Below are 26,350 nucleotides of genomic sequence, written 5' to 3'. Positions count from 1 at the left end.
TTGTTTTAAAAACATCTTTGGAATCAGAGGTCTTCAAGAGACTGCTGAAATTAAGGCAAACTAACCAGCTCTTGTAATGACAAGTGTGCCTTGCGCATGCGTAGAATCACAGGGGAGGGATGGGGTGGGTAAGACATGTCCGGGCATGTCCCACACATGTCTCTTGCGCATGCCTGGAATCACAGAGGAGTGGGGTGGGTGGGCGAGTGAGGCATGTCAGGGCATATCCCAGGCATGAATGAACAGGCTTATCCACTGCATGCAACCTGGCGGGGTTGCCTATTGTGAACATTTTAATTCCTGTTAATATTCCTTGTCTTTTCCTGTTGGCGGGCTTCTATCTACCTAGAAATAAATACCTTTTAGAGAAGGAATGGTTAAATGCAGACCCCATGTCTCAAAAAAAAATTAAAACCAACATTGCCTAGAAATAAATTCCTTCTAGGGAAAAAAGTGGGTTTAAATGCAGCCCTTAGGAGATTGATTACAAATAAAAAACATTTTTTTTATTTCACACCCCACTCCCACCACCCTTGAATGTCCATAGAATTAATCTAGGGTTAAACTAATCATGTACACAGAGTCTTGGCATCTTTCTTGATGGGGTAAGTTTCAACATGTCTTATCTGAAAAAATAGGGTTAGGATATTGCACAACAACTTTTCTGTTAGGGTTACTCATCATGGTAGGCTTAGGCCATTACACATATCTGGCTAGGGTTATGATCTTGTGAAACCTGCACCACGTGGGGTCAATTATGCACACCCCAGCCGGGGAGGAGGGGTATGCATGTCACATCCGGAAGGTGGGGGCTGTGCACGTCACTTCCGCTTAGGGGGCATGATCTGGTGACGTAATCAGCATGTGGGTTTGTTTACTTTGATGACGTCACTGATCAAACGTATTGATAATTTTCATTAAAAAAAGGTATGAACTATATCTACTAGCAGCCCCCAACCTTTGGGCATCAGGGACTGGTTCTGTAGAGAATGGTTTCTCCATGGATCGGAGGGAGTGTGGTTTTGTGTGCTGCCTAAACTCTGCGGATGTGGCTTTGCCTGTTTGTTTGTGTGGCCTGGTTTCTGGCATGCCGCAGCCCTGTACTGGTCCATGGACTGGGGGTTGCTATACATAACCTAGAATCACTTCTTGTGAGATAAGCAGTCACATAAATTTGATAAGAAAATCAATAAATAGATGTTAATGAATTGCTCTTTCATATCCTGTAATTTGTGGGGCTGCATGGGTCATCAACTCTTTGAAGTTCACAAGTTAAGTCTCACCTCCACATACATACAAATACTTTATGCACATTTATGGCTTCAATGAGTGAATTCCCCATTTCCAACCATTCTGAAATCAATAATCTGCCTCCTAATAAGAGATTTAAAGTAAGTTTTGAATGAGCTTTAAATCCTAAATGGCATAACATCATTGTTTAATTTTTGAGTTCAAAGTCTTCCTGAATTTTTTTTTTAACACTGCCAGTGGCCAACAATTATCTTCAGATCCCCACCTTGGATAGTTACATAAAAGGCAAATGTCTGTTTTGTGAATTCCACTTTTATGCACACCATGCTTTCCCCCCAAAATGTATAGAATCTGTAATTTATTTGTCTTTACAGTCTAAAGTTAGGCATGTTGATAAATAATTGCCCTGTAGTGATAGAAATAAAAGAAAACATTGTTTAAAAAAAGTTAGAGGAAGTATGGAATTAGATTAGATAGTGGCTTCAGTTGGCCTTCTTCTTTCAACCGTGTCTCATTTAAATAGCTTCTGGGATTTTTGAAGAGGAAAAGAACTCAGAAGAAGATGGATCTGACATGGGCAGGAGTTCTGCTTCTTCTCTCTATAATTTTCCCCCTTTTTGTATCTTTTCAATTGTACAAGAGAAAGGGGCAGCTTCCCCCTGGACCTGCTCCATGTACATGCCCTAACATTATTACCACATTTAAGCATACATTATGATACATAACAAATAAAGCTATTTGGAGAAGCAAATGCTCACATATTATACAATGACCTCCAACTTAGAAATAAAAATATTTCTCATTAAATCACCAAACTGGAGTCCTCTGTAAGGATCCCAAAGAGAAGAGGCGCCTGGTTATATGCATCTCCAATCTTTGCCTGGGAAACGGCAAAGAAAGGCATGTTCAAAGAGCAAAGGCCATAACACCCAAGAGAAGGATGGCAGAGAAGACAGGGAAGGCAGAGGGCCACCGGGTTTCCCCGAGAAGACACTCCCTCCTTCCGAGCCTTGAACTCGAGCCCCCCCCCCCCAAGAAGTTGCAAATGCTCGCTCACTTGGCGGTCATAACTGTTTAGTCCTCATCGCTACGACTGACAGCCGGCAACAGCCAGGTCGTGCCTGATTGGCTAAAGCCTCCTGCCTCATTCCTTCAGGGAATACTTCAATAACCACACTGTGGATGTCTAGATAGGTCATCACTAAGGTGCCAGACCCTTTCTGCTGCTGGCTTGCTGAGGTTGTGGGCTCCACTCTCCCGGCAGTTGAAGCAGTATCATGGTGACCTCCTGGAGCTGCAGAGTGGCTCTGGGAGCAGGAGCAGGAGCAGGAAACCACCGACTCAGCAGGCCAGCAATGGAAAGGCCCTGGTGCTCAGCTTCGGTGGAGGGAAGGAAGGCATGTGTTGAGCCACTTCTTCTCACCAGGGCTTCATTGCAGAGAGGAAGGCAGGAGGAGCACTGTGCAAGCCAGCCAGCCTAGGTCGAGCTCACCGGATGCTCCTGGCCAGTCCCCCTTGAAGAAATTACTGTCCCTGGCCCATGTCACAAAGAGAGGCTGGCCACGCATGCCCCCAGACAATGTCTCTCCCACCCTGCCTAGCAGCTCTGGGCTGGGCAGCAGTTCGGCTTTCCCAGATGTCCTCAACTTTGATCCTCGCCTGTCCTGCCCTTACTTCCATATCTGGTGGCAGAGAGAAAAGTGAGCCAGACTGAGCCACCACCACTTGTCCTCCTTCCCCACCATGCATCTTGCCTCCACCCAGACTCTCCATGTTGCTGGGCCTTGCCTGCTGTGGCTGCCAGCAGATGGGAGTGGTCAGTGGCACCACTCACATCACCTCTTTACCAGATTGCCTTTGCCCACACACCTGCCTGATCAGGTTGGGAGAGCTGGGCCCAAAGTATGGCCAATCCTCAATGTTTTCCCCACCCCAGGCAGCACTTTGGTCAAGTGCAGCAGGCTCAGAGCTACCTGTCTCCCTCCCCTGCAATTGGCCTTACCTTCTCAGGCCAAGTGAGAGGTGAAGGAAGGCTCATGAGGCAGGCAAGTAGCTGGTCTGGGTGGGAGGAAGGGAAGAATCATGAAGGAAGGCTTGGCAGGGAGCTGGGTTGTATGGTGGGCTGGGGCAAAGGCAGGCAAGTGAGCTGAGCCTCAAGGGACCATGTGGTTGACGCAAGGGAGTTAGAAGTAAGGGAGAAAGAGAGCAGGAGTTCTATGCTGCAACCAAGGTGGATGAGGCAAGATAAGGAGAGCCTGGGAGGAGAAGGATGGGGCAGGCAGGCTGAAGGGTGGTAGCCAGTGGTATGATTAGCTATTTCTCCAAACTGCACAAAAATTAACAACCGGTTCACCTGAACCGGTCCGAACAGGCTGAATCAGTCAGTATATTGGCCAAAACAATCTAGGTCCACATTTTATTTTTCCTCTAGGTCCCTCCTCTATCTTTCGGATATCAAAGTTGTCAGCTAACTTTGGTTAGGAATCTGTTCAATCTCCAACTTGCTGCAGAGTTTTTCTGTCAGTTGATATCAAGTTAGTTAAAGTCTCCAATTCCTACTGTGGTCTGCTAACATTTGTTAATTGATTAACAAAGTGGTTGGTTGGCCTGTAGGATACGTCTATAGCAATGTCATTCTTTTTTTTTTTTTACATTAACCCATATGGATTCTAGGAGGTTTTCATCCTTGGTTTTGTGTATTTCTGTAGAGATGTAGGAATCTTTGATATATAATGCAGCTATACTTCTTTTGTTAGGTCTGTTTCTTATGAATAGTTTGCATCCTTCTATCAGTACATTCCAGTCATGAGTTTCACCCCACCAAATTTCAGTGATGGCAACTATATCATATCTATCTAATATTTCAAGTTCATCCTATTTCTTCCATAAACTTTGAGAATTAGTATATAGGCATTTGAGTCATTTATGTCTTTTGAGTATGTTTCTTAGATTTCACAAAGATTTTTAGTAAGCTAAAGAAGGACTAGATTGGATTATCAGGGTTAGTTTTAACTTTGTAAAATAGAACATTTCATGTAACTGGCAAAAACAGAACTGGTGCATTTTATTACTTTGAGGCTAATACAGAGGTGAGTTCCTACTTATTTGGTCCGGTTTGGCTGAAAAGGTAGTAATTGTGGCAGACATGTGACCATACCGGTTCTATCCTCTGTGGCGCCATCTTGATTTTCTGTCTGCACATGCGCAGAACAATCTTCATTGAAAAAATGTAATTCCCCCCCTTTTAATGTTGTGCACATGCACAGACCATTTTAAGTGCAGATGCCATGCCGCCTGCCCTGCCCAGTCACTCCTCACCCTCTGGGTGGCTTCCCTGCCTAATCTGCCACGTGGTACATTCCCTGTGGTCCAACTGAGCTGCCTTCTCCGCTGGCCTACAGGTAACTCTCACTAGCCCCACCTGAGACTTTCTCACCCCTTCCAGGATTCCCACGAGCCCCCTTTTGGCTCCCAGCAGGCTTCAGGCAGATCTGCTAGGCCTAAAATAGAGCATGGCGAGGCCTAACAAGCCTCAGGTTTTGTAAATATGTTGATTTTGATAATGGTTTTTCCACCATTTTTCTTCCATTCCTGAAGTCGTCCCAGGTTGTTGTTTACTTGCAAGAAAATATAATCTCCCCTTAAAATGGTCCTCACAAAACACTTTTCAAAAAAGACACTTTGAAGAGCAAATGACCAATTTCTCATATTTCAGACAGTTTGTGCAAAGGCCTAACTCTCTAGTGAGGGTTGTAATGATGGGAAAGATGAAAGGAAGAAGACGTTGGACTCAGTTAGAATGGTGGCAAATACTAGGTTGGGGCCAGATTGCTGTGGAAAAGATCTATGAGGCTGCTAATATTTGGCAGTGACTTGTTGGTTCATACCCTAGCAGTCAAAGCTTGAAACCGTGTTCTTTTTATTGGGTGCAACTCTACTGCACAAAAATACCTGAACTGAAGCAACTCCATTTTTTTTTTTTGGGGGGGTTCACTGAAAATTGAATCTCACAATTCTCTCCATGTCTGATGTAGGGATTTTTTCCTATACCATACCGCACTTACAGAAACCTGTGACATTCCTTCCACAACTTCACTCATTGTTCTTTTAATACAGCAAAAAATCAGAAATGGAAAGATCAAAATTGTGCAGTTCAACTAACCAATAATTCAAGCATGAAGGATTATGTACTTTAAAGGTGGAGAGGAGAAAAAGTGCAATCAATGCATACCGTGTTTCCCTGAAAATGAGACAAGGTCTTATTTTCTTGTCACCCCCGAAATAAGCGCTTGGCCTTCTTTTTCGGGATATCTTATTATGTTTGAGGTGCAGGAGATAGCGAGCGTGGTCACCTCATGGCTGCTGCTGTGTTGCAATATTTTTGGGGAGGGCTTATTTCCAAGGGAGGGCTTATTTTAGCACATGCGCTCAAAAGCCCAATTGGGCTTATTATCCAGGGGATGGGGGTGGTATCATTTTCGGGGAAGCAGGGTTTTTTTTTTTTTTCCGTTCTGCAAAATTTGAGAACTGATATCACATTGTGATCTGTTTCCTGTGTCTTTGGTTTCAGTTATGGCCGATACTGATAAGAAGAAATGGAAGGCGATGCGACAGTTCACACGGTCCACCTTGCAAGATTTTGGGATGGGGAAGAAAAAATGTCTGAGGGGATGCAGGAGGAAGCCCATTGTCTGGTGGAGGAAATGGCTACCACAAAAGGTTTTAAAAAAAAGAATCTGGAAAGGATTTTTGTATTATGTGAAGTTACAGGAAAACTGGATTCTACACTGAATCTCAAATCATCTACACTTAAGTGCACAAAATAAAGAAAAACTTAGATAGGGAGTGAGTGCCCCTCTTTCTTTTGTTTTTGCAATATTGTTCAGAAGCAAAAGGAAAAGTACACAAAGGAAGCTTTTGAGCTTTTCCTCCCGCTTTTCTATCCAGTATCAGTATTTGGCTTCATAAAATTACAAGCTTGCTCAGAACTACTAACATTTTAATGTGGTTGTATGAACTTAGAGATACAAAACTCTAGGAAGCATTAATGGGGTAGTTATAAATTCATAAAATTACAAGTTTGCTCAAAAGTAGTGAACTGTTATGCTGGATGCATTATCTAAGCTAACACATGTGTTATATTACACATCAAGCAAGTTCATCAACCAGCAAAATCATATTACATTTTTAGATAAGAGGGAAAAAATAATCATCCCAATGTCTTTGGCCTGAAGAACTTTTTTGTTGCAATTTTGTAGTGAGAATCATGGAAGGGAAGATTCACGTTCACTGATCGCACTCATAAATTTCTCTGGCCTTTGTTGCAGGGCAGCCTTTTGACCCAAGAAGAAGTTGTGCAAGTGCTGTTTCTAATGTGATCTGTGCAGTGATCTTTGGAAATCGATTTGATGACAAAGATCACACCTTCATAAAGAACCAGGAGATTGTGGAGTCTCAAATAAGATTTCTTTATAGTTTCCTAGGAATGGTATGTTTTTCCTCTCTGATGCTCCTCCTGATACCCCATTTTTCCTACTAGGTCTCTCTGTGTGTGCAAACCTCCAAATCAGAATTGCAATGAGCTACTAAGCATGAACTATCAAAGCTAGACATCCAGTGGGATTGAGCTATTCAAACATAAATTGATTCTCAGCAAACCTTTCCTAGCTAGGCTTATTTCCTAGGAGACCATTTCCTTCTTTCGTAACTCCTTTGGTTCCTGATCTGCTTATTCTAGAATCACTGATTTCTTATAAATTAATGATATAAGGACAATGTCAATATTACAATCAAACTAATTATTATATTTTACAAAGTATTATAACATTTTTTAAAGTGCAATGGTATACATACAGCTATGAATCATATTAGCAGTGCTAATTATCATGTCAGATGGTGGACAGGTGCATCTCTCCTTGTCATGGCTTTTCAGACAACACCCATAGGTTTATGCACACACTTCTTTCTTCCAATCTTCAAGGACTTTGGCCTTTTTCACCATTATCCCTTTGTAGGAGAGATGGGGCGGGGGGAGTCTAGGAAAGGAGCAGGTGAGTCCCTTGCAAAGTATCTCCTGCATGGAAATTAGCCCAGGTGAGGAGAGATCTAGGGGAACTTTCCAAGAGACACCTCTTCAATTAACTTATTACAATGATACATTCCCATTTTAATTTCTAGATGCTGTATTTACTCGTGACTACAATTAAAAACAACATACTGAGATTCTTGTGATTCTTGTCTTCTGGTCTTGGACCTATCTGAGGGTTGACAATTAGTAATATCAAAGTAAAAGCTACTCTCTGAACAGTTGGTATTAAGCAAAACAGGTATTAAGCCTCCACAATAATGACCAAAAAGGCATACTATTTAATTTGTACTCTGTGGCAGGTGTACGATACTTTCCCAAAAACAATGGAATACTTTTTTGGGTGACACATCAAGTCTTTTGCTGAGGTTGAAAAATTCTGCGATTATATCCATGAGAAGGTGGATTTGAACAAGAAGACATTAGATCCCCAGAACCCATGTGATTATATTGATTGCTTCCTTCTCAGAATACAGAAGTTAGGCATGTAGATACCATATCTGGATAACTGTATAAATATCTCCAATATGCACCTAAGATGAAAGTAGTTCATCCCAGATGATGATGGTGGTGATGAAGTTATCCATTCAGTGGTGTTCAAGTCCTAGTGATAATATGGTCCAGGCCTTTCCACATCTTCTGATCTTGACCTAGTTATCTGAGTTATTCTGTGCTATGGCTTGTGTCCAGACATTGTGTTCTTTGATGTCACTTTTTCCACCGGTCCGATTTTCATTACTAGACTTGGATATAAATGAATTGATAAAAATATTCCTTTCCACTACCTGATGGACAGAGAGTACCTCACAAACAATTTGATACTGATTTTGAAAGTTTATAAAACTTTGGGGGAATTGAAAATTGGGTTTAATTTACCTCAGAGGCTTCCTGGTAATTTATTCAATGAAAATATTGACTATTTAAAATATAATTGTATGATGAATCAGGAGTTTAGTAGTTCTGGATGAGAGTCCAAGTTTGCGTAACCCTCCTGGAAGTCACAGTTTAAAGCAGTTTGTATTTCATTACCCTCATAGTACTGAATTCAAGGTGGAAGGATCATCTCTAACAAGCTGACAAAAGCTGAGGAAAGAAACACCTTAAATCCTACAAGAGTTCAAAAGCTGTTTGCGTTATTTGAAGGATACTTCCTCAGGCAGGAGAGGGGTCATGGAAGTTCACCTTTTAAGGAATGAAGTAGACAAGGCCCTCAACCCTGTGAGTGCCACCACCTGTCAGTAAGATCCTTGTCCCTCTGAATGTTGAAAGCCTCCAGGACAGTGACCAGAGGGTGGATCCAGGTTATGATTAATATGTAGGGTGACCAGACATACCGATTTCAGCATGACAAGCACGCTTTATAACAATTTTTCCCGCGTCCCTCCGCCTTTTAAAAAAGTCCCGATTTTCTGGCTTCATGTTGCAAGCCCAGTGGATTTGCTTAAGAAATCCTAACCGGGGCAAGACAAAAGACACCCTGTCTAATCCCTCTCTCTCTCTGTCTCAGTACTTTCATTGAAGATATTAAAACGTTAAAGCAACAAAACGGACCTCCCCCCCCCGCGCGCCGGTCGCGTTCACCACATTTTATAAGAAAAAAATGATCTAGTACCATAGAGCTGCAGGAAATGGCTAGAGAGGTCGCCAGTGTTACTTCCTGGATTTTCTGGAGGGGAGGGGCACGGAGGTTGGAGGACTCTAAAATGGTGGGAAAGTTTCTTTGAAACTTGGAGTTTCTGCCTGCTGGTAAGTGTGCTGGGTTTTTTTCTTTTATTTTTTAATGCATTTTAAAATAATGTAGGTTTTTAAAAATGTGCAGCTGCTGTTTTTTTTATTCAAAACAGTATGTGATGTGCCATGGAAAAATCATTAAAAAAAAAACCCTGAAAGAACAAAAGGTTTTTTTTAGGGTATTTTCCTGATCAAAACTATAATTGTTTCTGCATGACATCCTTAATCACAAATAACCAACTACACTTCATTCTAAATAGTTTTATTTCCTTTATTGTATGTGATTATTCAAGTCCAAAAACTGAGTTAATTGGATAAACTCAGCTCCACAATTTATTAAATATACAGTTACAGGAATTTCATGTATAGTATGCTGTCTCTTAGGGTTTATTGAACATAGGAGAATAATATGAGAATAATATTTACCTCAGAGGCTTCCTGGTAATTTATTCAATGAAAATATTGACTATTTAAAATATAATTGTATGATGAATCAGGAGTTTAGTAGTTCTGGATGAGAGTCCAAGTTTGCGTAACCCTCCTGGAAGTCACAGTTTAAAGCAGTTTGTATTTCATTACCCTCATAGTACTGAATTCAAGGCGGAAGGATCATCTCTAACAAGCTGACAAAAGCTGAGGAAAGAAACACCTTAAATCCTACAAGAGTTCAAAAGCTATTTGCGTTATTTGAAGAATACTTCCTCAGGCAGGAGAGGGGTCATGGAAGTCCATCTTTTAAGGAATGAAGTAGACAAGGTCCTCAACCCTGTCAGCGCCAGGAGGGGGGGGGTATTTCTGGAGGCTTTTAAGGAGACCTTGGTTTGCCTCCTCCTTAAAAAACCATCCAATTGGTTGCCAGGACAATGTTCATCCAATTTCCTTTTTGGTGAAGGTTGTGGAAAATGTGGGGACCTGACAGCTTCAGAGGGTCCTAGATGAAGCAAATTATCCAGATCCCTTTCAGTCAGGATTCAGGCCATTCCTTTCCATCATCCATATGAATCCATATGGGTGAGATCATCTGTCACCATGGGTTCAGGTGTCTGCAGACTTTTGACAATATCTAAATCTATATTGCCACTCCTGGTGACCCAAATGATACTCTGGTTTCCCTCTTGTGGTGCCTGGAGGCTGTGGGGTCTGGATGGGCCTTTGATTGAATCCTGGTAAGACCAAATGGCTTTGGGTACATGAGACTTTGTCATCTTCGAATATGAATGAGGTGGCACTACCCTGGTTCAGAATTTTTTTTTGGGGGGGGGGGGCGTCTCCTGGACTTGCAACTCCTGCCCAAAGAGCAGGTGGCTAAGGAGAAACTTTGGGTTGTGTACCAATTGTGGCATTTCCTGGATCAGGAATCCCTGGGTTCTTTTGTTCAGGCGCTAGATTTCTTACAATTGGGCTATTGTAATGTGCTCTATTGAGCCTACCTTTGAAGAGCATTTGGAAGTTACACCTGGTACAGAGTGCGGTGGCTCAGACAGTTCTTGGGGTCCAAAGAATGCCCCATATAACATCACTAATCTGTGAGCTATATTGGCTGCCAGTCTGCTTCCAGGTGCAATTCAAGGTTTTGGTAATCACCTTTAAAGCAGCTGATGGCATAAGTGTATACTACTTGAGGGACTGTCTCATCACATTGGCTTGGCCCATCCCACCCGTGCTGGCATGCTTCAGGCTTGATTATTCTGGCTGGCAGTGTTCAGGAGAAGAGCTTTCTCTTGCATTGCACCTGTGTCAGCCTCAACCCTCCTCGCCTTTCATAAGGGCTGATAGACCTGACTTTCCCAGAGTATAAGTGAGAAGCAACCTAGAACTAAGGATACATTTTCTAACAATGAGAACAATTAATTAGTGGAACATCTTGCCTTCAGAAGTTCTGAATGCTCCATCACTGGAGGCTTTTAAGAAGCGACTGGACAACCAATTGTCTGAAATGGAATATGGTATCCTGCTTGTGCAGTGGGTTGGATTAGCAAAACTCTAAGGTCTCTTCCAACTCTGTTATTCTGTTGTTATTATTTTCTTCTGCAATGATTTTTACCTTGGATAGTTATATAAAAGGCAAGTGTTCCATCTCTCAGGCTGGGGGGTCAAATTGTACGCCCCTCAGATAGGGCTCGCAACTTGGGAGTCCTCCTGGACCCTCAGCTGACTTTTGAACACCATTTGTCAGCTGTAACCAGGGGGGCATTTGCCCAGGTTCGCCTGGTGCACCAGTTGCGTCCCTACCGGGAGGCCCTCACAACAGTCACTCGTGCCCTTGTGACCTCTAGGCTGGAGTACTGCAATGTGCTCTACATGGGGCTGCCCTTGAAGAGTATTCGGCGACTTCAGCTGGTCCAGAATGCAGCCGCACGAGCAATTGTGGGTGCACCTCGATTCACCCACGTAACACCTATCCTCTGCGAGCTGCACTGGCTGCCTGTTGATCTCCGGGTGCGCTTCAAGGTGCTACTTGTCACCTACAAAGCCCTTCATGGTATTGGATCTGGGTACTTGAGAGACCGCCTACTGCCAATCACCTCCACTAGACCGATAAGATCGCATAGATTAGGCCTCCTCCGAATTCCATCAGCCAGCCAGTGTAGACTGGCAACTACTCGGAGGAGAGCCTTCTCGGTGGCTGCTCCGACCCTCTGGAACGAACTCCCCGTGGAGATCCGGACCCTCACCACCCTCCAGACCTTCCACGCCGCACTTAAAATCTGGCTATCCCGGCTGGCCTGGGTTTAAAGATTCTAACCCCTACTCGAATTGTATGACTGTTGAGTTCTTAAATGATGAAATGTTTTTATGTTGTAAATTGTTTGTCCTTCCCCCACCCCTTTTGAACTGTGAGCCGCCCTGAGTCCCCCCAGGGAAAAGGGCGGCATACAAATAAAGTGAACTAAGAACTAAGAACTAAATGTCCATGTTTTCAATCCAACTTACACGTAGTCCATATTGTTGCACAAAAGGTACAGAAACAATAACTCATTTGAACCTAGAATCCAAAGGTAGAGATGTTGGTAAATCATTACCCTGCATTGATAACAGCAAAAGAACACATTGATTTAAAAAAAGGATCATGGAAAATATGTTATTTAAATGTGATTGGGGCTCCAGTTGGCTTCTTATTTCAGTCTTGTCTCATTGAAACCGTTTCTGGGAGTTTTGAAGAGGAAAATAACTCAGAAGAGGATGGAGCTGACATGGACAGGAGTTCTGCTTCTTCTCTGTATACTTTTCACCCTTTTCTCATATTTCCAAATGTACAAGAGAAAAGGGCAGCTGCCCCCTGGACCTGCTCCATGGCCTATTCTGGGGAACTTCTTTCAGCGAGATGTACTACCTTTGTATAAACATTCTCAAAAGGTAAGGCTAGTTAACTATTGTACTTCTTCAAAGTTTCTGATGATTGCCTTTTGAAGATTCTTATAGCTTCTTTAATTGTATTAATTTGATTTATTTTAAAAAGAACAATTTTATTTGTGGCTCATTTATTCAACGGGAATTATAATACAAAGTCACCTTGTAGCAATCTGATAAACCAGCAATGGAGGTTTCAAAGTTCATTAAAATATATAATAACAAGAAAAACTTTAGAAAAAATAAATCTATGAGCCTCAAAATTGTATCATTTGGATTACCGGTAGCATCAAATTCACTGAAAATTCCATTTGATTCCAGATTGTTGAAATGCAGATACAACCTCTGTCCTAATAAAGTTCATCTGGGCTGAAAAAAATCCAGATGATAACTAGATGCCATCAAAGACATACAGAAACACAAAGTCTTTCCTATAATATTATGGAAATCCAGTTCCTTGAAGCCAATTTAGGTTACCAGAGATAGTTTGTCTTCATGAATGGTAGCATTTTGTTCCTGCTTCCATCCTTCAAATGAATCAATTATTCTCTTCCATGCACATTTTTTCCCATCTGTAACCTTTTTTTGTAAAAATAAAATAAAATATCCAGCCTGAAATTAATTCAAAAATTAGAAGAATATGGCAAAGTGGCAGGACTAAAGATCAATGAAGACAAAATGTTTGAATGTTTATTTTATTTATATGCTGCCCTTTTCCCCCGAAGGGGACTCAGGGCGGCTCACAACTCAAACCAGGGAAGGGGGGGATACATAGAAAATTAAAAACGACACAAAACAATGCATAATTTAAAACACACGATAGTCATACCATTCGAGATGGGGCAACGGTTCTTTAGCCCCAGTCCTGTCGGAACAGCCAGGTTTTAAGGGCTTTGCAGAAGGCCTGGAGGGTGGTGAGGGTTCGAATCTCCACGGGGAGTTCGTTCCAGAGGATCGGAGCAGCCACAGAGAAGGCTCTCCTCCGGGTAGTCGCCAGTCGACACTGGCCGGCGGATGGAATTCGGAGGAGGCCTAATCTGTGGGATCTAATCGGTCTAGTGGAGGTAATTGGCAGCAGTCTCAAGTACCCAAGTCCAATACCATGAAGGGCTTTATAAGTGACGACTAGCGCCTTGAAGCGTATCCGGAGACCAATAGGCAGCCAGTGCAGCTCGCGGAGGATAGGTGTTACGTGGGTGAACCGAGGTGCACCCACAATCGCTCACGCGGCTGCATTCTGGACAAGCTGGAGTCGCCGAATGCTCTTCAAGGGCTGCCCCATGTAGACCACGTTGCAGTAGTCCAGTCTAGAGGTCACAAGGGCACGAGTGACTGTTGTGAGGGCCTCCCGGTTGAGGTAGGGACGCAACTGGTGCACCAGGCGAACCTGGGCAAATGGCCCCTGGTCACAGCCGACAAGTGGTGTTCAAAAGTCAGCTGTGGGTCCAGGAGGACTCCCAAATTGCGAACCCTGTCTGAGGGGCATACTGTTTGACCCCCCAGCCTGAGAGATGGAACACTTGGCCAATTAGTAGGAGGGAAACACACCAGCCACTCGGTCTTATCCAGATTGAGTACAAGCTTGTTAACCCCCTCCAGTCCCTAACAGCCTCGAGGCCCTGGCACATCACATCAACCGCTTCACTGAGTTGGGCATGGGGCGGACAGATACAGCTGCGTATCGTCCGCATACTTATGGTATTTTATCCCGTGCCGTCGAATGATCTCACCCAGCGGCTTCATGTAGATATTAAACAGGAGGGGGGACAGGACCGAACCCTGCGGCACCCCATAATTCAGGGGCCTAGGGGTCGATCTCTGCCCTCCGACCAACACCGACTGCGACCTGTCCGAGAGGTAAGAGGAGAACCACCGTAGGACAGTGCCTCCCACCCCCACCTCCTGCAGTCGTCGCAGAAGGATACCATGGTCGATGGTATCGAAAGCCGCTGAGAGGTCAAGGAGCACTAGGACGGAGGCATAACCTCCATCCCTTGCTCTCCAGAGATCATCGATCAATGCGACCAAAGCAGTTTCCGTGCTCTAGCCAGGCCTAAATCCCGGAAGGGATCTAGATAATCGGTTTCCTCCAAGGACCGCTGGAGCTGAAAGGCTACCACCTTCTCAACAACCTTCCCCACAAAGGGGAGGTTGGAGACTGGACGATAGTTGTTTAAGACAGCTGGATCCAAAGATGGCTTCTTCAGAAGGGGTCTCACCACCACCACCTTTAGAGCGGGAGGAAAGAACCCCTCCCGAAGGGAGGCGGTAACAACCGCCTGGATCCAGCCCCATGTCACCTCCCTGCTGTTAGCGACCAGCCAGGAGGCGCACGGGTCCAGCACACATGTGGAGACACTTACAGCTCCCATGGCCTTGTCCACATCCTCAGGGGTAACAGCTTGAAAATCAATCCAGTGATGTCCTGCCAGATTCTCCCCTGGTGCCTCAGCTGGCTCTGCGCAATTGGAGTCCAGGTCTGTCCGAAGCCGAGCAACTTTATCCGCGAGGAATTGGACGTAATCCTCAGCTCTGCCTTGCAAATGATCGCTCGTATCCCTCCTATTTAGGAGGGAATGGGTTATCCTGAACAAGGCGGCTGGGCGCGACTCAGCGGAAGCAATCAGAGAGGCAATGTGTGTTCTTTTAGTCGTCCTAATTGCCCGGAGGTAAGCTCTGATGCTGGATGTTAAAAGCGCTCGGTCTGACTCAGACTTACTGGATCTCCATCGTTGCTCTAGGCATCTCTTTCGGCGCTTCATCTCCCGGAGTTCCTCAGTAAACCAAGGAGCCCTCCTGGATCCACTGCCTCGGATCGGCCGTAAAGGCGCAATCTGGTTAAAAGCCCCTGCCGCTGCTGAATTCCAAGCAGCAACCAGAGTCTCCGCTGGACTGCGGGCGAGTGTATCAGGAACAACACCAAGCTCCATCTGAAAGCCCAAAGGGTCCATAAGTCGCCTGGGGTGGAACCACCTAATCGGTTCCTCCTCCCTACAGTGGGGGTTTGGTCTCCGAAAGTCAAGCCTCAGTAGGTAGTGGTCCGACCATGACAGGGGTAAGATCTCGCTACCCCTCAAACCAAGATCAGAACTCCACTGCTCCGAGAGGAATACGAGGTTGAGCATGTGACCCACCAAGTGAGTCAGGCCCCGAATTACTTGGGCCAAGCCCATGGCTGTCATGGAAGCCATGAACTCCTGCGCTCCATCAGAGTGTTCACCGAGCGAAGGCAAATTGAAATCCCCCAGAACCATAAGCCTGGGAAACTCAATTGCCAGCTCGGCTACTGACTCGAGGAGCGAGGGGAGGGCTGCTGCAATGCTGTTGGGAGGCAGGTACGTTAACAGCAAACCCACTTGACCCTTGAGGTCCAACTTCACCAGCAGGAACTCACACCCGACAAGCTCCGGAGCAGGGATCCTACGAGGTACTAGAGACTCTTGGATAACAATAGCCACACCCCCACCCCTTTCTTGTGATCGCGGCTGATGAAGCACCTGAAAACCCTCTGGGCACATCTCTACAAGGGGGACTCCTCCCTCCGGGCCCAGCCAGGTTTCAGTAATACATGCCAGGTCTGCCCTCTTATCTAAAATTAGGTCCCGGACGAGGAGAGCCTTATGAACTACAGACCTGGCATTTAGCGACAGCAGCCTGAGACCAGGGTCCTGATTACTCGCGCCATCTGGCCTTGGAGTGGGACTCATAGGGCCGGAAGGAGGGATCTCTGTAATGTAGCGAGCCCTCCTTCCCCGGTAATGGCCAGCCCTAAAATCCCCGCCATATCTGCCCCTCCCTGTTAAGACCATAATGCTCTGGCCCACTCCCGTGTCTGTAGTCCCTCCACCCACCCCTATAGCCCCTGTGTTTCCCGACAGGCCCTTCGAATCAGTCATCCTCTCACACAAACACAGCCACTCATCCATGCATTCCCCACATAGGTCAATTAAAACACAAAAAATACAACAGTAATGAAGTTAAAAAAGTGGGTACAGTCATCAAGCAGACATACCATTCACACCGCATTCCTAAAAATTTCCCCCCCTCCGGTAGGCTGAAAAGGTCCCAAGAGTCTAAGGTGGTTGAGGGGAGCAGAAGGCCTTCCTATGCGCAGTGGGCATCCCCGTTTGTCCAAAAACCAAGGCACTATGATAGATGAAATTAAATAAGTGCTGTTCAAGATGGTATTGGTATTCCTAGGGCAGTTGCAGCTAGTAATAATCAAAGCAGCTGGGGCTGAGATAGCACGTCCAGAGGCCCTGGGATTATGGTTAGGCAAAACTTAATGTTTAAAAGCACAGCTGGAGAAGGACCAGATGACCAGCAAGGGAAGTAGACAAAAGCTCCACAATATTGATGACAGGCTGTATGAGAAACTCTCCCAGTCCACCAGGGGAAGAAGTCCAAACAAACATAGCTCAGGAGAGAACGAGGGCAGTGATAATACAAAGGCTGAGCCACAGGGGGAGGGGAGGGGGAGGCATCCGGAAGGGCTATGGCGGTGGCAATTGTAGTCAGCCGCCCAATTCGTCCAGTCTCTACGGGTGCCCAGATTGTTTTCTCCCCCTCTGGAGCAGAGGCAGTCCAGGAAAGTCCCTAGGGGTTCAGCAAACCGGGCAGGTACCGTCGAAAGATGTTGCAGGCACCCAGGGATGGAAAGAAACTTTGCCATCATCTGCCCGCCGCCTGCAGCAGCAACAGCGAGCAGCGAAGGAGCCACACCAGAGAGACAAGGAGGGTGGGGGGGAGGCGGCCTGGGGAAACTGTAGCGGCGGCAGCAAAACCAGCCGCCCTGTCCCGACCACTTTGCCGTTGGAGTACAGCCGCCCCTTCCTCAGGGCGAGGCACAAGCTGCCTCATGTAGCACACCGCCCAGAGCAGTCAAACACAAGCCCCGAACCCAGGGTCTCACCGGCAGCGCTGTGCAGCTGAGAAAAAACGCCTGCCGCTCGCCCGCTGTTTTCAACACCGCCGAGGCCAGAATGGGATCACAAAAACTGTCCAGGGGCCGTCCAGCAGCAGCCCCCCCACGTAAGCAGATGCCTCTTCGGCTTGCCCAGTAGTTAATCTCCTGCCAGGACTCCTTTTCGCTGATCGCTGGGATCTCAATCCGCAGATTGTTCGTTCTTTTCGTTCTTTGTAAGCCCAGCGTTTAGCTTGGGCAGCCATTTTCCCATCCTGCACATGCGCAGAACTCAGACTTACTGGATCTCCAAAACAAAAATGATAACCAAGAACATGACAAAAAAGCAAGAAGGAACTGGAAGTAGCAACCAGAATGCAAATTACTAAGAAAGTGAAATACTTGGGGATCTGGGTGTCGGCAAAATATTCCACAATTAAAGACAATAATTATAATAAATTGGTGATACAAATAAAGAAAGATTTAGAAAATTGGAAAAATATTCAGTTACCACTCATGGGATGTATAGCGACAATTAAAATGAATATTTTGCCAAGAATCTTTTTTATTCCTGATTCAAGCCGCTCCTATTAAAAATTCTTTCAAAAAAATTCTTTCAAAAATTAAAATAACCGCTAGGTTCATTTGGCAGGGACGAAGAGCGAGGATTAAACTAAAGTCAATGCAAGACAGGAAGGAGAGGGGCGGCTTAGCATTACCGAATTGGGATTTATACGCATCAGCAGTAACAATAACATTGGTGAAGGATTGGATAGAGCTTAAGAATAAAAGCATTTTGACCTTAGAAGGCCATGATTTGCAAACAGGCTGACATACATTCCTGTGGGATGACAAAAATGAAATGCAGAAATACTTTCAAAATCATTTAATCAGAAGAGCGTTATTGCAAAAATGGCTCAAAATCAAAAAAATCCACTATGTGAAAATCCCAAATTGGTTATCACCAACAAAAAGGATGACTCACCCAAATTTTATAGATTTGAACAAAATGCTAAGATTCAGAGACTTAATTGATAGACAGGGACATTTAAAAACAATTGAAGAATTGGCAGATCAGAACATGAAAGTTGACTGGCTAACTTACCTCCAAATCAAAACTAAATACAATAAAGATACTAAATTATATGACATCAAAACAGAACCACACAAATTGGATAAAATTATTCAAAGCTCAGATAGAAAGATGATAGGGAGAATATATAAATTCCTCCTGAAGTATAAAATGGAAGAGGAAATTATGAAAGAACAAATGATAAAATGGGCGCAGAACTTTGGCTATAATATTGAATTAGACAAATGGGAAAAATTTTGGGGAACAAACTTAAAAATGACACTATCAGTTGCATACAAGGAAAACCAGTACAAAATGTTTTACAGATGGCACCTGGCACCAACAAGGTTAGCTAAAATCTTAACAAATACCTCCCCAAAATGTTGGAGATGCGAATCAATACACTGAACATATTACCATTTATGGTGGACCTGTGAGGAGGCTAAATTTTTTTGGAAAAGGATGAAAAATTGGCTGGAGGCAATAACAGGGGTTAAAATAGAATGGAAACCTGAAGTATTTTTATTAGGAATAATGTCTGCGAAATACAAAAAAGAAATCCAGTATTTAATACTACATATAATTACGGCAGCAATGATTGCCTTTGCTCAGAAATGGAAAAACAAATTAATTCCAAGCGAAGATGAAATAATAAGAAAGGTTATGGATTGTGCTGAAATGGACAAACTAACTAAAGAAATCCAGGGAAAAGAAGAATCAGAATTCTACCAGATAAGGGATAAATGGTATAGGTGGATGGAGGAAAGAAACAAGAATCAATGAAGGAATATAACAAAACTCAAAAAATAATAGTATCAGTAAAATAAGAGGGTTAAGAATGGTGAAATCCAAATGAAATACAATAGAAGGAGAAATAATATAAGGTGAGCAGTATCGATTGATAATTGTTATTAGAACGAACAGGAAGCTCCTGTTCATATTGTATTGTGTAAATGTGGTGTACATCTAGGTTTTGTGTGTGTGTGTTTTACATGTTTCTTAATTAAAAATAAAATAAAATAGTCCATTAGTATACTTCTACATCAGTGGCCCTTTGCAATATGATTCCTTGTACATTGTTTGAAGCACTCCTATATATTCTTTCCTTATATCCACATTCCATTCAGTCTGTTGGGAAATTGATGTACACTATATGTTGTTATTTTTCATGAAATATGTTAATTTTTATTTTTGCAATAATTTTACATTCACGCTTAGATTTTTCACTTCTTTCCTTTTCTTCTGAGTCCATTTTGTCATGGCCTGTGCTTTCTTTATTTATAGCAATAGCACTTATAATTATATACTGTTTCACTATGCTTTACAGCCCTCTCTAGTGGTTTACAGAGTCAGCGCATTGCCCCCGCAATTTGGGTCCCCATTTTACTACCTCAGAAGGATGGAAGGCTGAGTCAACCTGGAGCCTGGTGAGATTAGATCTGCCAAATTGCAGTCAGCTAGCAGTCAGCAGAAATAGCCTGCAGTACTGCATTCTAACCAATGTGCCACCGCAGCTCCTAATGCCAGAATGGTGAACTTATGGCATGAGTGCCACAGGTGCCACGCAGAGCCATTTAACAGGGCACGGAAGGTGTTGCCGTGTCAGCTGACTTCAGCTTTTTTTAAAGCCATTTTTCATCCACCCCAGGCTCCAGAGGCTTTATAGGTGCTTGGGGAGAGTGAAAAAGAGTGAAAAGCCCTGCCCCCCACCCCCAGAGTGCAAAAAACAGTTCTATGGGCAAACCGGAAGTTCGGGAATGATCCTACAAGCAGGGTAGTTTTTAGTCCTCCGAAGGCTTCGGGAAAGCTCCTAATCACTGTCCTAATTAATGTATGAATCAAATATATCAATGGCAGACTTTTGAGCATTACAGAAAGATAATTCTTACATTTTGAAAAGTCAGTTCAACCTGGGCCTATTCCTTTTCTGTTTCAAATTTTTATTAGTTTATCAAAATATAAAATACAAAATAAAAATAATGGGCAACTAGAGGAAGGAAAAAGAAAATGAAAGTTAAAGGGGGAAAAGAAAAAAAAGTATTGACTTCTGACTTTTTAGCACAGTAGAAGATAACATTACAGCCGCTTTAACTTTTTCTTTTTGCACATTAGAACACACTACTTATTTCTATAACAACAATCTACTTAGTCAGCAAAACCAAAATCAAAGTGTCATTTTTTTTCATCACATGGATAAAATCCAGAAGTTATTTCTAAATGAAAAAAAAACCATAATTAATTATATTATCTTCTTTGAACAAAGCAATCAATTTAAACATCTCTGCTTTTTCTTCCTTGCTGTTGAAGCAGTGCAGAGTGCAGAGAAGATCAACAAAGATGATCAGGGGAATGTAGGCTAAAACATAAAAAGAACGGTTGCTGGGATTGGGTATATTTAATTTAATGAAAAGGACTGGGGTAACACGATAGTAGTGTTCCAATACCTCAGGGGCTGCCACAAGGAAGAGGGAGTCAAGCTATTCTCTAATGCACCGGAAGGCAGGACAAGAAGCAATGGATGGAAACTAATAAAGGAGAGTAGCAACCAAGAACTAAGGATAAATTTTCTGACAGAACAATTAATCAGTGAAAAACTTTCCTCCAAAGTTGTGAATGGTCCAACACTGGAAATTTTTTAAAATAGCTTGAACAATCATTTGTCTGAACTAATATAGGGCTCAGGCAGGAAACCAGGGTGTCAAACTTGTGACAAGACATTGTCATCATGTGATGTATTGCAACTTTTCCCCCTTTGTTAAACCAGGGGTAGGCATTTCCAGTGCAAGACACATTTTATTTGCAGGCCCCGTGGTATAGTATTTCCTGCCTGAGCAGGGGGTTGGACTAGAGAACCTCCAAGATCACTCCCAACTCTGTTATTCTGTTTACTAATATTTCTGTTTCCACTTAATAATTTTTGTAAATTGGGACTTCCGGTGACGTCATTGGCTATGGCGGCAGGCTTGGAGATAGCTCCGTAGCCTAGCTGACAACCAGGTGTCTGGCGGCATAAAGAGCAGTCGTTCGCTGGTCTTGGAGGGACTCAGCGAAGAACAGAGGTGCTTCTCTGCAGGCGGGGGGAGGTGCAATCTCCTCGGCAAGACAGAGGAGCCCTGATCCCAGACGTCTGGAGAGGGACGCATGGCGGTCCCAGCCATGACACAGCACTTTTGTTTGGCGTAGGATTTTCGGAGTGAATCTGGACGCCCTAAATTTTTTTGAAGAGTAAGTTGGATTTACTATTTCATTACTGCATCTCTGGCAATCTTTTTTCCCCCTCTTTGATGGGACTTTTAGCGGCAATTAAGACAAACAGGAGCAAATGAACTAACAATTGAAGACGGATTTACATCATAAAGAGTCGTCGAAGGCGGCCTAGGTTGGTGGAAACAGAGAAGAGGGAAGTTTTTTTACCCTGAGGCATAGCTGATAGTAATCAGCCGACTTGTTCTGCCTGCTCCCAAGATTTTTGGAAAACTTTTGTGCTGTTATAGGAGGAGGCTTAAGGCTCCACTTGAGACAGTCAATATTATATCCACTGTGCGCATTGTTTTCTCTTTTCTCCTTTTGGAACTGATGTTGGATACTTGAAAGGGGAACACTTTGAGTTGAACCTTTCTTCTTTTTTATTCTCTCCTCTTTGAGGTTTGATTTTTTTGTGTTGATGTATTTGCCCCCCCCCTTCTTTCCTTTCTTCCTGATATGAGCCCCCTCCTGTACCTTTTTTAGATCTCTCTATGGGACTATATTTATATATATATTTCCGTATAGATAGCAGCAAAGTAAGTTGGAACATTGCTTAAACTGGTAGCAGATAGCTTATGAAGCAGTGGGATATTCTTAACTTAATTGATATGAGCTGGGCAAAGGGGGGGGAAAAACCTCGGCATTACCTACTCAGCCGTCCCCATCTACAACCCCTCCAATAACACACAGAACTTTAGACAATATGGCAGGGGTAGAGAAGGCACCCACATTGCAAAACATACAGACAACTTTGCTATCGATACAAAATAATATGGCTAGGAATCAAGAGATCACCGAAAAATCCCTGGCCGACATTAAAAATGAAATGGGAGACATGAGGGGTGAAATGAAACAGCTGTATTCACAGCAAAAGGATATTTGGGCAAAAATGGAGAAACAGGAGGGTCAAATTCAAGAGTTAGGAGTAAAAATGAAGGAAAGTGAAGAGAATATGGCGAGGTGGGAGATGAGGCAGCTACATATTAATAGAAGGTTGGAAGATGAGATTGCTATGTTGGAATTAGAAAAGTCAGCCTTCTTTCTCAGATTTCAAAATATTCCAGAGGAAAGAGGGGAGAAACTGAAGGAAATTATGCTGGAGATGATAGCAGGGATCGCCCAGAAAGATAAGTTGTTGATACAGAGTGACATCGATGACGTATATAGAGTCTATACTTCCTATACTAGGAGACAGAAACTGCCACATGAAGTGCACGTGAGGTTTACTAAACGACATTAGTAAACCGTGACATTATTGGTAAATGGAGAAGAGGCGGGTGATATTGAGATTGGTAAAGGCACAAGACAAGGATGCCCGTTATCCCCCCTACTGTTCATCCTCACATTAGAACCCCTTCTTAGAATAGTGAGAAGTGACACACAAATTAAAGGGTTACGAGCTAAAGCTCAGGAATTTAAGGTCCAGGCTTTCGCCGATGACCTTGTTTTTATCCTGGAGGATCCTATGGCTTCTGGGATACAACTTTTACGTAAAATAGAGGAGTACGGTAGGATAGCGGGGCTACGTATAAACAAAGAGAAGACAAAACTGTTAATTAAGAATATGACTCTGAACCAGAAAAGGGAAGTACAAAGCCTGTTAGGGATCAACATGGCCCACAAAGTACAATACTTGGGAATTTGGCTCACGGAGAGATGCTCCTCTATCAAGGTAGATAACTATATGAAATTGCTACAGCAGGTATCTAAAGATATGACTAATTGGAGTGGTAAACAACTGTCTCTGATGGGCAGGATTGCGACAGTCAAGACATATATATTACCAAAATTTTTGTTTCTGTTTCAAACGGCACCAACTAAATTGGACAAAAATTTTTTTTAAATCTTTGGAGACAATAGTGACTCAATTTATATGGCAAGGCAAGAAAGCACGAATCAAAGCCCAAATATTGCAAAAACGTAGAGAACTGGGAGGCTTCGGAGCACCCAACTGGGAAGCATAATATAATGCAGCAATCATGACATGGGTGAAAGATTGGGTGATGTTGAGTAGAAGGCGCCTATTGGCTATAGAGGGACATGACCTCCCTCAGGGATGGCATGCCTCCCTCTGGCAAGAAAGAGACACCCCCCCATAGGTATTTCATGGGACATTATATTCGGAAGATTTTGATGGTGGTCTTTTAAAAGATGAGGAAAAAATACTATCTTAGGGTTCCGTGCTGGTTGGCACCATTAGAGGCCTTAACGCATCCCAGTGTATTTAATTGGACAAGAAACATAACATATAAAGACATCATGACAGAAGATGGCAACATGAAAACAAAGATGGAATTAGAGCAGCAGGGCAGGAATTTGGAATGGTGGGAATATTTACAGGTTAGAAACAGGTTTAAAAGTGATAAGGTACGTTTTGGGATCTACCCAAACCCTCAGGGGCTAGATAAGATTTTGTTTGGAGGAGACAAGAAAATGTTATCGAAGATTTACCAATTTTTGACCTGCCAAGATGCTAATGAAGAGATGGACAAAAGCCTTCTAATAGCATGGGAGAGAAACCTTGGCTATGAAATTGAAATGGGCAAATGGTGGGATCTATGGAGTAAGACCATTAAACTTACAATATCTACAGCATTCAAAGAAAACATATACAAGATGGTTTATAGGTGGCACTTCCCCCCAACGAGGTTAGCCAAGATGTTCCCTGGGTTATCTCCATCGTGTTGGAAATGTGGAAGAAAGGATGGCACATTCTACCATATTTGGTGGTCCTGTACTGAGGCCACGAAATATTGGAAAAGGATTAAAAAATGGCTAAAAGAGGTTACCGGGGCAAACATGGAATGGAGACCCAAGAACCTTCTACTAAGCATTAAACCAGAAAACATAAGCAGTTCAATATGGCATTTGAGCCTACATATAATTGTGGCTGCAAGAATAACTTATGCAAAATTTTGGAACTCCACTACCATACCGTCGGAAGATGCTATAATTAAAAAGATCTACGAATGTGCAGAAATGGATAGAATGACGGGTTGGCTGAGGGACAAAGGAGAAACGGAACACTATCTTAGCTGGAACTTATGGTATATGTGGGCGACAAGGAGAACAGCAGGGACTTAAAATGGGGAAAGTTAAAAGTGAACATGGGTATTGTAATAGATCCCTGAGCTTTGCAATGAGAAGATGTGGCTTAGAGACCTAACAATGAGGAAGGAAAGAAAAAAGTTGGGTTGTGAATGACTGTCACTGCGGGGGGGGGGGGGGGGGGGGGGGGTTGTATGTTTAAAATTGTATTTATATCTGTATGTTTTACGCTTAAAAAAAATGTATAACTAATGAATGCCGATACAAAAGGCTGTATATTTACTCTATATTATTATGTATGTTTTGTCTTTTCTTATGTTGTTGTATTTTTCTTTCTGTTTTTAAAGGTAATAATGTTTAATAAAAATTATATTTAAAAAAATAAATAAAAATAAATACATTGGTCTCTCTCTCAAAAAAAATAATTTTTGTAAATTGTCACCATTTATTTTAACAAAATTCATTATATCCTTTCAAATTATTTAACCTTAAAAGGAAAAAAAGCACTTTCCCCCATCCATTTCAAAACATTAATTTTTTTTGTAAAAACATTTCTAAAATCAGTAAGTTCTAATACATCTTTTTAAAAATTTCCTCTTAACATACATACTTTCAAATTTGTTTTCAGTAATATTTCACAAGCTTTAAATATTACTCAAAAATTATATATAGAAGAAAAAACAATGTCCAAACTCATTTTATAAACACAGCACAAGCTGCATTAGAGCTTTCCTTCAATTACATAGATCAAACCAATAAACATCCAACTAATTCCAATTAACTCATTAAATTTAAATCAGTCCCTCCAAGTTAACCTCGTAGAATATTTTTTTTCTTTTTGTATACATGCATTTATAGACTCAAAACTTTTCTTTAAGATAATACATCTTTTTTATTTAAATGCTCCTTAACATTAATACTTTCCAGTACACTTTCAGTAATATTTTACAATCTTGAGGAATAACTTAAGCATTATATAAAAAAAATACATTTTCAAAGTGTTATATTAACACTTTCTTTCAGTTACAAATATCAAACAGATAAAAATCCATCCTGATTCCAATAGACTCATTAAATTTAAATCATTCCCTCCAGCTTATCTTCATAGTATAACTTTTCTTCTTCTCTAGAATGTCAATCAAGTAGTTATAAACTCTTTTTATCTAGGATTTTTCAATCCTGTTAATATCAATGAAGAAAAAGTCCCAAACTTGCCTGTTAAGTTCCGGGTGATGTACGTATCTGTGACTCACCACAGTCCTTTGTTGATACAGTTCTTTGTGGTGGCTGAGCTGGAATGTCTTTAGCTGGCGTTGTCTCTGTTCAAGCTGGTTGCAGACAGAGGTTCCGAGGCGGTCACACGGTTGATGTAGCAGCACCACGACCTGCCATCTTTGAGTGCTACCTTGTAGGAATGCAACCCAGTAACGTCCACTACCCAGGCAGGAATCCAGCAAGAGCTCCCAGCGTGGTTGTGGGCGTAGACAAGGTCACCCAGTGACAATGACTAGACCTGGCTGATCGAGTCTGCAGGGACCTTGGAGGAGTACTCTCGGTGCAGCCGGTTTAAGTTGGTCCACGGGCCATGACCCATTAGTAGTTTGGCTGGACTCCTGTTGGTGGTGGAGCTTGGTGTAACATGATGGACCAGGAGGTACTCAGC

General features: G+C 42.9%; 2 protein-coding genes across 4 annotated transcripts in view; both read left to right on the top strand.

Moving 5' to 3' along the window:
• Positions 1–6,644, top strand: part of LOC116503688 (cytochrome P450 2C3-like) — a 45,339-nt gene extending 38,695 nt beyond the window's left edge. The window contains exons 5-6 of the mRNA XM_032210259.1: positions 5,822–5,970; positions 6,579–6,644. Of these exons, the coding sequence (XP_032066150.1) occupies positions 5,822–5,970; positions 6,579–6,629 (200 nt within the window). The 3' untranslated portion in view covers positions 6,630–6,644. The remainder of the gene's footprint in view (positions 1–5,821; positions 5,971–6,578) is intronic.
• Positions 6,645–12,114: 5,470 nt separating this feature from the next.
• LOC116503684 (cytochrome P450 2C20-like) overlaps positions 12,115–26,350 on the top strand; it is a 40,820-nt gene continuing 26,584 nt past the window's right edge. The window contains exon 1 of one of the 3 annotated variants that reach the window (XM_032210255.1): positions 12,115–12,424. In XM_032210255.1, the coding sequence (XP_032066146.1) occupies positions 12,251–12,424 (174 nt within the window). In that variant the 5' untranslated portion in view covers positions 12,115–12,250. The remainder of the gene's footprint in view (positions 12,425–26,350) is intronic. The other 2 variants (XM_032210254.1, XM_032210253.1) reach the window with 2 other exon arrangements.

This window comes from Thamnophis elegans, chromosome 2, assembly GCF_009769535.1.
Source record: "Thamnophis elegans isolate rThaEle1 chromosome 2, rThaEle1.pri, whole genome shotgun sequence".
Lineage (NCBI taxonomy): Eukaryota > Metazoa > Chordata > Lepidosauria > Squamata > Colubridae > Thamnophis > Thamnophis elegans.
This window is presented reverse-complemented; position numbering and strand designations above follow the sequence as displayed.